Source organism: Saccoglossus kowalevskii, chromosome 16, assembly GCF_978046115.1.
Source record: "Saccoglossus kowalevskii chromosome 16, keSacKowa6.1, whole genome shotgun sequence".
NCBI classification, from domain to species: Eukaryota; Metazoa; Hemichordata; class Enteropneusta; family Harrimaniidae; genus Saccoglossus; species Saccoglossus kowalevskii.
The window spans coordinates 26,686,852-26,701,284 of record NC_140656.1 but is presented as its reverse complement, the minus strand read 5'-3'; the positions used below and the strand labels follow the sequence as shown (position 1 = coordinate 26,701,284).

At 36.1% G+C, this 14,433-nt stretch overlaps 1 protein-coding gene across 1 annotated transcript in view; it reads right to left on the bottom strand.

Annotated features, from left to right (window-relative positions):
• Positions 1 to 14,433, bottom strand: part of LOC100375927 (calcium-transporting ATPase sarcoplasmic/endoplasmic reticulum type-like) — a 55,956-nt gene that overhangs the window by 25,524 nt on the left and 15,999 nt on the right. The window contains exon 5 of the mRNA XM_085491288.1: positions 3,504 to 3,642. Coding sequence (XP_085347414.1) covers positions 3,504 to 3,642 — 139 coding nt within the window. The remainder of the gene's footprint in view (positions 1 to 3,503; positions 3,643 to 14,433) is intronic.

Genomic DNA, 14,433 nt, shown 5'->3' with positions numbered 1-14,433 from the left:
CTTGACAATTTCAATCAATCCACTGCATTTTGGGCCTTGAAATTGCCCAAAATATACACAATTAACAAGAGAGACTGTCGTGTCATTAAACAGTTGTGTAAAAAGGAGGGTTTAGACAGAACACTGAATTTGTAATAGCACAGCATGAATGATGGAATGACTTTTTTCCATCTCAAGACCCAGAAACGCATTCATTTGTTCATTTTTGGTCTAACTATGACAAATTGAAAATGCACTGTTATTCTACAGATGAGAACTGAAAACACCACATGTTTTTAAATCTCACTTTGATTTTGACAAATGCATTTTTACTCACTTTTACAAATATATTTTTGGTAATCATAGACGAAACGGATTAACATACCATACTACTGATTTTGAACAAAAATTCAGTCAAATAATGAAATGTAAAATTTGATGAAATCTTTTCTATAAAAAATGATAGAATGGTTAGAGGACACTGTCAACAGATTCACTACATAGATGAGACCCAAGAGGGGGGCTTCATGCAAGATAGTCACATACTTCAATACAATGAAGGAATATGTATATTTAGTGAGCTGCATGGCAACTATCTACTAAGTTGCTATGGATACAAAAGACAAGAAACCTAGTCATCCACACAAGGGGAAACAAACTTGTGTCAAGGCATTAATTCAAAGACCACATGGCAAAAATAAAATTGCGATACCAATAATTTTGCACATTTCTACACATTCTCTATTTCTTTTTGAACAAAGTGGATATTATCTTCCACTGGTTACATATCTTGATTAAAACTATGGGGGGCGGGGGGTATGCATGTTTATTTTGTGAACAGACACAAGAATAGACCTCGGTGTTCATTGAGCCGAAGTAATTTTCAAGATTTAAGCTTTTTAAGTTGGCAAGTCAAGAAATTTAACACATGGTTTGCATACACCATTTTGTGTGGAGGCTTTGAGCAAGTAATGTGTTGAATGGGACAATGCAGTTCTTTCAATACACTCTTCAGGAATTATTACACAACAAGTATGATAAGATAGTGTTCTCTTTCTCTTATGTCCTTCAGTCAGGCGCTCATCATTGTATACATGCAGAAAAGACTGATAAGCTACCTCAAAGTCAGCCTGATAAGAAGCAAAAGAACTGAAATTGAAACATGCCAACACAATATCCAATCCTGAAGCCCTCCTCACAATATCAAGATCACAGTATCACATCGAGATACTGGACATTTGTTCTAATTTCCATACAACTTTCTGTTGACTTTCTACTTCAGCTAGGGCCGGTAATCTGATCAATAACTACCCAAGATGCTCATCACCAAAGTTATCCTGCGACAAAAATTATTCAATAAGTTTAGGTCATTAAACTTTGTAAAGGGTGGCCATATCTGTTTCTAGTTATGCAAGCATTTCAATATATTTTCATTGTAAACTAACTCCTGAACAATACTCATATTAGCAATATAATTGGATAGAAAATCCACCAATCAGAAAAGCTGATATAACAGTGAATAAATAATACAACAAACTGCTTTTGCTACTGCATAGAAAATATCACTCACTTAGGGGGCTCAGATTCAGCATGCATACCACAGAGCATACCAGGCATTGCTGAGCCTTTCCACATCTCAGTTTACAAGTGAACATCACTTCACCAGATTTCCTTAATAAATTTAGAGGCGGAGCGCAATGTGCTTGACCTTTCCATTACACTTTATGGGAACCATGTTGGTTTGTATTATCTCGAGTATATTCTCCCCTATTCTCACTTTAGCTTCACAAATAAAATATTCTCAACCACATGGTTAACAAATTGACGATATATTTAAATTAAAAAAAAAAAGAGCAGGGAATGGTAGGTACATTAAAACGCGAAGTGGGAATGGTAGGTGCCTTAAAATATGAGATGGGAATGGTAGATACATTAGTGTTTTACTCAAGCATTTTTAAAACAATTAACCTTCATGAAAGTTTTTTTTTTTTTAATAATAATCTGCACACATTACCCAGGGATCAGCATGTTATATTTCAGAACAAAGGTAATTTATGAATTCACTAACTGAGCCACTATACAAGGACAGTGGTCCAGCTGGTGAGAGTTTTTATTAGAACCATGTTGACACCAAGAAAGTGCATTGAATTGCCATAATCTGAAGACAATTCAAACCCTGTCATCTACATGTCAATATGTGCATACATTCGAAAAAAGTTGGGTTGGAACACTGTAAACCTGAACTGACCATTTAAATATATTCCCAATTTACAAAAAATGCAAACTAGACCAAAATACAACACCAACTGATACTCAACAACACTAAAGGGAAATAACAATTTTGCTGTATTAGGAATTTATTGAAACATTGAAATATGACTAGATACACACTTGTCATTTAAGCACTACTAATATTAAGCAAATGCATAGTATTCATCATTACTGTGTTAATTTACAATCAATTTCTCAAAACATTAAATGAACACGAAGAATGTGGTAAAACAAGAGGGTGAATAAGAGGGAGGTTCTTAAGGCTGCTTATTCATCAACTCCCTGCATAAGCATAACATTTACATCACATACCAGAATGAAATGTCAGGGCATAGTAGATTCACTGGACTGGTGAATGCAATTTAAATGCCATACTAACCATCTGTTCAGTAATACAAGCACCATGTTGTATATTTTGAAGATTGAAACCCTGGGGGAGGTGGGGGGATAAGTATCTTACTCCCACCAAGTGGTTGAAACTAAGACAGAGCCCTGAGACAGAAGCCTAGATCTTTACATTAGAGTGGATGGACTTCATAAACATGACAGGCTGGCTTTTTTCAGTCAATGAGTAAAATGTCTGTCAAGATGAAAAACATTTACTCTAATAGAAGCACATAAAAACAACAAAATTGGATTTGTTGTGTACTGAATCATCAAATTTTACTTATGACCATAGAAATGCCTCAAATTTACACAAGCATGTGTGCTACTAATAGAGCAAATATGGTATAGTATCAAGTGTTCCTAAGCTATCATCAAAACTGCATTTAACTTTTTGATAGAATACATTTTGGCCAACAAACTTTTCACCCTGAGGGGTCTGAAGTACATGTTTGGAAGGGCAGCAAAGCGGTAGAAAGTGACATATTGAAAGTGCACCTCAACAAGAAACACATGCATGGTAAAAGTGATACAAACTTTTAACCAATTTTACTGTAATTGACTTGCATTCATTCCAAATACACACTATTTTAATGGAGACTTAGTGGTCAAGTACAAGCAAAAGTTGGATGTAGACTGGAATAATTTTATAGCTGGAATCCTGGGAATATCATTGCATGGATTTGAAACTTTGGGAATTTGTCACGAGTATTCTACGGTATGAATTCTGGATACAACAGTCATGTGATGCTGACTGACCAATGAAAATCCACCTATTCTATTTTTAAATAGTGAATGCATCTAAACAGGGACAGTGCATTGTCAGTGTCTGTACAACAATACTACACCCTAAAGAAGAGAGAACTGACCTGAAATTTCTACAATGTCACCAGGTACAAGCTCCTTGGCTTTGATGCGCTGTACTCCTATTTTGCCTTGTCTAATCACTTTAGCTATTTCAGGTTCATATTCTTTCAATGCTTCAATCGCACTTTCTGCATTCCTTTCCTGAAGAAGAAAAACGAATTTATGAAATATTACTGTTCATAAATCATCAATTGCTTTTCAATAGTATGGAACACAATTTACTATACTCATCAATATTCACATGATCACAATACTTGTTAATATTCACACTGCTCATTAATCTGCATATTATAAAACCAAGTTCCAAGTTGAGCATGAATTTATCATTGAAGATGATATCAAAGGTTCTTCCAGACAGGGGAACTGCGCCCTCATGCCCAGGACTTGCGCCCTCTGCTCAACAGTTCATAATGTCTGAGATTTCACAACCTATAATTACTCTTAAGTGGTGTGCTCCCTCATTTTTTTATAGAATAACCCCTGGACATTATCAGCAAAAAAGTTGTTAATCCAGAGGGTTCAACCTTTCTTACTGGTATGAATAAAAAAAAAAATTCTCTGTATAGCAGTTAAATGGTATATGGCTAACATTGGCACACATACAACACTTGGCCTGATCATGGATGAATAGTAGGGTTAGCAATAGGTATAAACGAGTATTTCGCTTGAGGTTTATCTGATTTACATTAAAGTAAACATCTCTAACAATAGTGAAGATATAAAGTATGTATTCCCCATAGAAACATGCATTGTAACTTAACACTTGTTCCCAGTATTCATACAGTTGTACTTGCTGAACCTGGGTTAGACCGTCGTGAGACAGGTTAGTTTTACCCTACTGATATTACCGGTAATGTTTATGTTAAATCCGATAGAAATCTACAGGTTTTTGTGGTTCATGACCCCCTGCACTTTATTACGCACACAAACATTACAACTGGCGAGGAACACTGCAAATATGTTCATACAACATGGCATTTGCTTTCAGGTGGAATAGAGTAAGAAGTTGCAGTAATTAACAAACTGCCAAATGTGAAAGGTGATGAAAGTCATTAGGGGATTCTAATAAAAGCCGTTTGGGAAGGAAAATCAGCGATGCTTTACAAATAATAGTACAATTCCCTTTTGAATGAAAACAAACTTAATATTCAAACCTTTTTAAACACAGAGCATGTACTTCTAAAGCATAATATTAAAACTAAACACAGGGTCTGCACTTGCACTAACAGTCCATGAGCAATAACATCCTACACGGCTCAGTAAGTATACAAGAGACAGTATTGTAATCTCAATATACCCACCCCACATTATAAATCACAATGGCAAGGTGAAAAGGTTATCAGCAAAATAATGAATACCAGTACATCAACAAGGCAAATTAGTGATAGAGCCTAAAAAGACATTAATGCCCCTTTAAGGAAAGCTTCTGTTTACAAGTAGATACAAAGCTTGGTACAAGGAGCATTGAAACGGTCATCGCGAAATCAATACAGAGTTGGGATTTTATCTCAAAATTATACTTGACATTTTGATTATTTATTTCAATGAACTATGGGCAAAATATCAAACTTTCATCAAGATATCAATTTACATTGAAGAATGGGCGGGGGGGGGGGGGGGGAAACTATGGCAAATTAGTAACAATTTGTACAAAATTTCTGATAGTGAAAATGCCATTGCAACTTCCACCACGTTCAACAATATAGTCCCTATTTAAAATCAACTCGATTGGGTTCATGACGAATAATTCGGAATACAACCACCAAAACATGTATGCTTGAAATTCAACTACTTTTGCTGACTAAGACAAGCTTCAGAAGAAACCGAAAGCCGCAGCATTAAAACCCGGTCAATATTTTTTTTTTCCTCTATAGATTACATTCAACTCAAAAATCAGGAAAATATATTCCATACAAAACATCCCAAAATTTTTGTCAACAAACATTGATTCAAGCTATTATATAAAGTATTGAACAGTATCCAGTAACATTCCACTTTGACTGTCAGGTTCAAAATTAAAAGCCATTAGAATTGTCAACATGCAAATCAAATATAAAAACTGACAAATTGGTTTAAAGTTTTTAAATTCATAATTTTGATAATCTGTTCAGAAAAATAAAATATTGTCTTTTAAGTTGCCTGGGGATATTATAAGATACGAGAAAATTTTACACTATTGAGTTTTATCGATCAAATCAAAATTTCATGAGTTGATAAACTTGTATAAATAAACTACACATGATAAAAGTGAAGATGAAATGATTTTTCATCTTTTAATGTTAGTGCTACATTTTTTTTATGTATTCACAATTTTAGACCAAATGGACATGATACAGCTATGGTAATATGGCATTGTGAAACGTTGCTATGGAGATCAAGAAGTTCTAATCTGCACAATATGTTTTCAGCTGACCAACTTTGATTGCACACAGTTTGTCATTTTTCTTCAAAACAGCCTAATTGAGAAACACAAATTTTTGGCAGATAAGCAATTTATAACAGTCCTAACATTTTACAAATTACAGAAACTAAAGGTTGTCTGGGAGTGAGATAACTACACTAATATATTCAGATAATCAAGGCTTTAAGTAATTGCATGTTCATTGCATTTTTGAACTCATCTGATATGGGATATGCACGTTTCCATGGTGATAATTAGTAATAAAAGCTGATCAACGATTCAATACAAAATGGTACAGAGATAATGTAATAAAGAAATTTCCTGACACAGAATAAAATAATTGAGGATAAATTCCACAAATGATACTTAAGACCTTCAACTTCCACAGTTAACATAAAATCTTTTAAAATCCAAAAATGTCGCAGATGAGTTGCTGGAGGGAGAATATGCATTTCCTGGTTTCCCTGAAAACAAACCACTTAAAATTTACTATAAAACGAGTGCGACATGAACCTACATAAAAACTGCATGATTTGTACTCTGCCTGTAGCAACAACAAACAATGTTTTACGCTATATTCACGATAATTGAGAGAATAATGGAGACTACCAGTACATAAAGATATTAGAGAACATTATTTTAACATTTTAAAATTTTTTATGGCTAAAAGACTAAATTAGTTCCATGTTCAGCATGTCCTGTATTATGCATGCATATTTCATAACAAAACAGTGAAACGATTTAAAAATGTTAGTTTTCACAGAAATTCCAGCCATATGATTATAGTCTGCTCTAAAGAAACCAAGAATAAACCTTTCCTTCAAAAGAAAACTAACATGATCATAATTGGAGATCATTCACGACATTTGCCAAGTGAAAACGAAATCTTGATTTCATGTTGTAGACACACTAGTCAACCGAATTAAAGTATACATGTATACTTTAATTTGGTTGACTAGTGTGTATACAAGTTACACAACACCACAAAGTCGTTTTGACCTTTCAGTTATGGCTTTAATGCAATTCCCTGGAGAAAAGAGATCACAAACCTCAATTATCGCAAACCTCAGTTCAAAGCAAGACATCACATGCAGCCTATATCACTGCATACAATAGGCGACCTTATAATGTACCGGTACTCCCAATTCAACCAGTGATATAGGACATGATTTATTGGAGATAAGAAACCACAAACCAAACACTCATCTTTTCCTTACAGTACATGTATTGTAATGCTTTTTCCGCCATAATGAAGTAGAAACGGAAAAAATTTCTTATAAATCAAAGCTTCTTTTCAAGTGCATTTCATAAATGAATACATAAAGCTGGGGTTATTGTATGTGCAAAGAAATATTCACCACTTACAATCGTGAATTTATGAGACGCGTTCCTGTTTTTGAAGGGCATTCTCCAAATCATGTTGCATTTATAAGGTTTTTAGAATTCCATGCTCACATCCGATTCTGATATCAGTGCTTTTAATCTACCGAGTTTATTAATGACTGACATCCTATTAAGCATCATACTCTGCCAGTAACTTGTGGAGTAACGCAACATTTGTGTGGCCTCCATTATGTTTTTTAAACAGTTTCACATTTATCTAAACTTCAAGCCAGAAAATACAAGGAATGCAAATAAATGTGCGAATTTTCAACTTCCGGTAATATTGCAAAAATTTATTTGCATATTAGGACAGCTATTTTAGACAAACCAGACTTTTTAAAAACACTTTTTTTTAGGGAAAAACAGACGTGGGTTCAAAAAATAGAATTTTTCATTCAAACTTGATTGGTTTATGAATTTGTCTATAATTTCTGTTAATGTTGCACCATATGTACATAATTATCCATTGCCAGCTCACAATTATAGGGTAAAATACAGAAAAAGTTAGGTTCATAATGCGTATTGTTATAAAAAGGTTAAAACAACTCTTTCACCTCCTTCGCTACCATTTGTAACATTTCACCACTTGTATCTGCTTTCCTGACTGATAATCCCGCAGTGACCCGCACTACATGTTGCTACATAGACGACACATCAACCACCTATGACATCATTTAACGATAATATTGGCAGATAATTTCTTTCGACATACCGGACTGTAAGACAGACTGTATCAGAGTTGTATTTTTTTTTTTATAAAAAGACTACATTTACTGAGGAACTAATTTGACTCTTATACCACTTAATATTCATAACATTCTTATCCCAACCAGGAAAATGTTCTTGAACATTGCATTACACATAATTATTGAACCCGTACAATAATAATTCGCTTCAATAATTTTCAACATTTTCGGTTGTGTGTGTGTGTGTGTTAGGAAAGGGGGGGGCAAACTTAAAATCAACTTTTCATGAATGCTTTCAAAGTATATAAATTTATAACTAAAATTTTAAGAGCTTACCTTTACCAATATAAGGGAAAACTTCAGTATTTCAATTTAAGTGGTCAGTACAATTAGAATTACAAATGAATCAACCCCATTAGTACAAAATTAACTACAGCAGTACTGACTACAAAGTTAATGCAATTATATGTATGCACATAATCTGTAACCATGTCATGTCGGAGGTTTCCTTTTATCAAATTACGTGATTTTATTAATGTGGCATAACATAGACACTTTTTATAGTAAACTTCATTTTTTTTTCATTGAACCATCGCTACATGATCCATGTAAACCATGCTACAAATTCCCAGCAAGCACATTATTTATTTATATACCGTATATATGATAAAACCCTCAAGAAATACTGAAACAATGACATAACATATCACCAAGATGGGTGAAACGTACAAACAACTGACATTTATAGCAAACAGCAATTAACACATTGTCTTCATGGACAGCAAAAATGATGTGCCCATGACTAATGTGCGAGATTGGTGTTGATAAACAGTGATTCTCCTACAACCAAATGCACTGCCCCAGTTGTAAGCACAAATCAGACTTTCGATCTGGAGGTACCCGTGCTCTGGACTGAACATCGGCCAATTTGTTTTAATCAGCAGAGGAATTACCTAGTCACTCCATAGATAGCCAAAATAAAAAGGGAAAAACTTGGTAGTGGCTTTTTCGTATGCATTGGATTTGGTTAATCAAAATCACCATTTTTGTTATTATGGGATCGATATCATGCATGCATAGCATGGACCAACGACCACCATCCTCCTTTCTGCAAAGTTTTGTTTCACATGTTTTATCGGCCTCACGCTCCAAACAAATTTACACACAAGCTGACCTGAAAACTTGAAAAAGCACACCTGTTAATTTCACATAGAAAATAATTCGAACACTCAACAATGTATTACGTTGACATGAAAGCTACATATATAATCATACATTTTAAAATCCAACACAAAGCCAGATTATTTTCCCAATACTTTAATTTCTCCAAAATGAAAAGTCAATCTATATCACACCAATTCTTGCAGGGCTGATTAATCACTGAATGTGGCAGTTCAGCTTTTCAATAACTAATTGGTTTTCAAGTAAAAGAACAAACCAGATTTACAACACCTATCGATCAAGTTTGTGAAGCAAACCCAACAAACAGCATGGAGGTACAGTTTGGCAGTGCCTACAGGTTGTGCTTGCATAATATAAACCTTGCAACAAAAGATGTGAATTACCGGTACCAATCAGGTATACAGTGTCCCTCCAAAAAGCTTGACGTAAATTAACACCCATGACTAAATGAGAAGCTAGCAACAGTGAACACAACTATGGGGGTACGCTTCAATTGTCACAAATTCCTTAGTCTTGGCACAACCATTGTCCATGTCTTTAATAATATACTAACATGTTTACCCTGACAGTCTTCTGGGAGGAGACTGTACCAGGTCACAGCCTTCTGTATTAATACCCAAAAAGAAAGGGGGATGCTAATCAAGTCAAGCAGAAAACTGAAATTATAGTAATTGCATGTCAAAAAAAGAAAAGAAAAATGTAATGTGTTGTTGATTTTGATGATTGAATGGCGTAGGCTAGAGGACTGAACCACCACAACGCTGTGTCATTGAAATAGACTAGCAATTTCACATCAACTCTATTACTGTCGGGATGACTGATTACAGCTAAGCCGAAATCTACACCTGAAAGGATTAATTTTACTGAAGGCCATCAATAATCAGTCCTACTTTCACTGGAAAGTGAAAGCCCTGTAATATGGCATAACAGGAAGTGTGTGCTGGCGGGTAGTTTACAGCGGAAGCCAAGTGTCAAAAACCATTAAATGTTGTCATTACTGTTGCCAGTACAGTAAAACTAGCATCCATTTAAAACACAAGTTTTACTGAATACTGTTACATGACTATTTCATACCGGAACATACATACAATGCCCAAGTTACTTTAGTTCAAGCACTTGCATCAAATGAGTTGAAATTTACCATACGTCTTCTGTAAGGGACCCATCAGGGACCAGATATATTGGGGTGTAACAGACAATATTGACATTTGATGCCATGATATAATAAACTCAGCATATAAACAAGATTGTCATCCCTTTAGCCAAACTTTTCAGATAAAAGTCACTGTAAAAAATAATGCTCAACATAAATACCAGTGAAAAAGCCAATAAAAAGATATAGCAAGTTTAATGTTGAATATGCATATCAAAGAATTATGGGTAATTTGTAGAGCCGTGTGGTGGTGTTTGTGCTTACAATGTGCTGGGACAAATATACATTGGCAATGTATTTATTACACTACAATGTTTTTGTAGAAACTGGGACGAGGGCAGCAGTACGGACAGAGCAATCTAATTCTAGTAGCACACCCTACAACAATTAAGGAGATATCAAGACACAGCCATGACATCAATGATGGTGATAAGGTAAACATCCAGATAGTACAGCACAGTTCCAAACCCTATCACCAAGAATAACACCATAAAAGAGACTCGTAAATTCAACCCTGACGGGTTTCCTTCAACAGACATTTCATAGGCATAGATAGGAGAGATAGGAGAGATCTGTTAGAATAAATACACAGAACTAGCAACACAAGTGAACTTATCAGTACAAGCAATAATGCAAATGTCAACATTCTTGCATTTAAATGAACTAGTTCAACAAATGGTTAAATAACAGAATTTTAAATGTTTAATCATCAAATGTAATATGCCTAGTGACTGTTGATATCTCTGACAAATAAGGGTTGTGAAAAATTATCCTTTTGCATAGTACAGTCATTTTTTTGGCACGAAGCTTATCAATAACAAAACATTGCCACAAAAAACAACTTTGTGAAAATAACAACCGGTTATTAAATAATTAACTGTATTAACCCAGTAAAGTTCTAACTTCAAAGCTCAACTGCAGAGCTAAGTGAAATTGCCAATAACCTTAAGGGGCCTTTGTATGACTACCTAAGCTTGTGACATGCTTAGCATACAAGGTTATAGTTGCATTTAAGTGGAAGGCTTAACAATTTACATAATGCATTACAGTCAAATTGACAACCCGAGATAGGATATTCAATCTGCAAGCAGTGTGAATCACCAATACAGGTGACTTCCTGCAGTAGCCATGGCTGCTGAATGAAATCCTGCTGACGCTGCGAAAGTAACTGTTTCCAGTTGCCATGGCAACATCACACATGAAAATGTGCATCGTTTTTACTGGAAGCTTTCAAAAACATTTTCTTTTAAATTAGAATCAAGCTGTGCGTGGAGTTAGCAAGGGGTATGCAATTGTATCTGGGTATGACTTGGTTTGGAAATTATCACTTCTTTTCTGGATTCTGATGTGAAATAATTAAAGATCATTAGTTAATGAACCTGATTTAATTAGAGAAGGAATAATTAGATTCAAGCCATAAATGAAGGTGATTAATCTTCTGGCGAGAGAATGAAGAGGTGCACATTTACCAAAATATCCAATCATTTTCAAAATGCAAAAATAACCTAGTATTCCCGGTAATTGAAGGATACAATGAGCTCATCTGCAATTTAATGAGAAATGTACACTAAGGAGTAAAGACATCAATGAAGCTGACAGTTTGTCATTACTAATGACAAAATGGACCGCCTGAACCGCATCACCAAATGCAAGAAATCTGTTGTTGTTTTTTTTAATAATATTTGGAATCTTGGTCAGTGCAGCAACACCCAAATCAGGTACTCTATTTCTTCAGTGAAATTAACTAAAAGATTGTGCATGTCAAATTAAGACAATGACAACATGTTAAACACCTTTATGACCTTAATTACATGTAATGTGGCAAGTATATGAAATCTGTCAATATTCAACTATTGAAACAATGAACATTAGATACATTACACACTGGGAGGTGGGGGTGAATGAACCTTTGAGCAAATGATGCAATAAGAGCCTTAGATGTAGATTAAATTGAACATAACCAATGTCACGCTTAAGGAATGTACAAGCACAAGTGACAGATCTATAGACATTTTTTTTGAATCCTCTCAAATATTTAAACTAAAATGATGATGCAGTAGAAAGAGTTTGGATGCTTCATAGCAGAGCGATTGATTGTTATAGAGGGCATGAAATGATGCAGTAGAGAGGAGAGAAGTTTCATGGGACAGCCATTGATAAGCTATAGATGGCATGAAATGATCCAGTGGGGGAGGCAGGATGCTTTATGGCACAGCCATTAATAGAGGTGGCCTTTATAATCACCCAGTAAATGTATAATGATTCAGTTGACAGACAAGATAAAAATGTTGGTGTTTCTGAGAAGTAATAGCAATTATTTATTGAGCAACTACACGCACGTCTTTTGGACAATAAATAAACTACTTATTGTCAACAATATGCTTCAATTTAAAAGTCAGTTTGGTTGAATTACAGCAACGTGACCTTGAGAATTATGACCTCGAGAGTTATTGCACGGGGGGGGGGGGGGGGGGGGGGGGGGTAATGAATAGTGTTGATGTTGGATGCATTTTCCATGGAGGCTTTCAGTAGTTGACGTGAAAAAAATCAACCAAAATACCTTTGTGCATTCTTTTTGTCAAAGGTTTCAAAATTTTATCATCTTTTTTGGTTTAAGGTTATACAAATACAATTATTTTGAAAATGACAATGGCTTAAGATTCATAATGATACACAGCATAACAGCATGGTTGAATTTCAAACATAGTTGCCAAGATACCAGAAAGTTTTTATTGGTCCTTAAATTGATGTTTTATGACTTCCAATAATAATGCACAAGTTGCGTTCGTGTACAGCTCCTTGGCACGGGCTGGGAGATGAAAAGCGTTGGCACGGGCTGGGAGATGAAAAGCGTTGGCACGGGCTGGGAGATGAAAAGCGTTGGCACGGGCTGGGAGATGAAAAGCGTTGGCACGGGCTGGGAGATGAAAAGCGTTGGCACGGGCTGGGAGATGAAAAGCGTTGGCACGGGCTGGGAGATGAAAAGCGTTGGCACGGGCTGGGAGATGAAAAGCGTTGGTACGGGCTAGGAGATGAAAAGCGTTGGCACGGGCTAGGAGATGAAAAGCGTTGGCACGGGCTAGGAGATGAAAAGCGTTGGCACGGGCTAGGAGATGAAAAGCGTTGGCACGGGCTAGGAGATGAAAAGCGTTGGCACGGGCTAGGAGATGAAAAGCGTTGGCACGGGCTGGGAGATGAAAAGCGTTGGCACGGGCTGGGAGATGAAAAGCATTGGCACGGGCTGGGAGATGAAAAGCGTTGGCACGGGCTAGGAGATGAAAAGCGTTGGCACGGGCTAGGAGATGAAAAGCGTTGGCACGGGCTAGGAGATGAAAAGCATTGGCACGGGCTAGGAGATGAAAAGCGTTGGCACGGGCTAGGAGATGAAAAGCGTTGACACGGGCTAGGAGATGAAAAGCGTTGGCACGGGCTAGGAGATGAAAAGCGTTGGCACGGGCTAGGAGATGAAAAGCGTTGGCACGGGCTAGGAGATGAAAAGCGTTGGCACGGGCTAGGAGATAAAAAGCGTTGCCACGGGCTAGGAGATGAAAAGCGTTGGCACGGGCTAGGAGATGAAAAGCGTTGCCACGGGCTAGGAGATGAAAAGCGTTGCCACGGGCTAGGATACCCATTAGCCAAATCAAAAGCTACCATATTGCATGAGCGTTTATCATGCCTTCGCCTCGGTTCTGATGAAATCAATCCTTCTGATCTAGTGAGGAATCTTGGGTTTCAAATTGACAGTTTTGCTTTATACCATAAACAAATTACAAATGTCTGTAAATCAGCCTCTTATGAATTAAGTCGTATTGGCCATATTTGAAAAGTTTTAAATCGTAGTACTGAGCAGTTAATTCATGCTTTTATAACGTCCAGACTGGATTATTGTACTAGTCTTTATATCCATCTTCCTGATTATCTAACTGTCGCCTTCAACATATTCCAAAATTCCGCAGTTCTATTGGTTACCCTTTCATGTAAACGAGAGCAAATAACTTCTGTTCTTCAAAATCTTCACTGGTTACCTGTTTCCCGGCGTATGTTTGTATACAAGATTTTACACGCGCCATCTTGTCTATCTGGCCTCACTTTAATACTTAGTGTAAGTTTCGCTATAAACAAGTGCA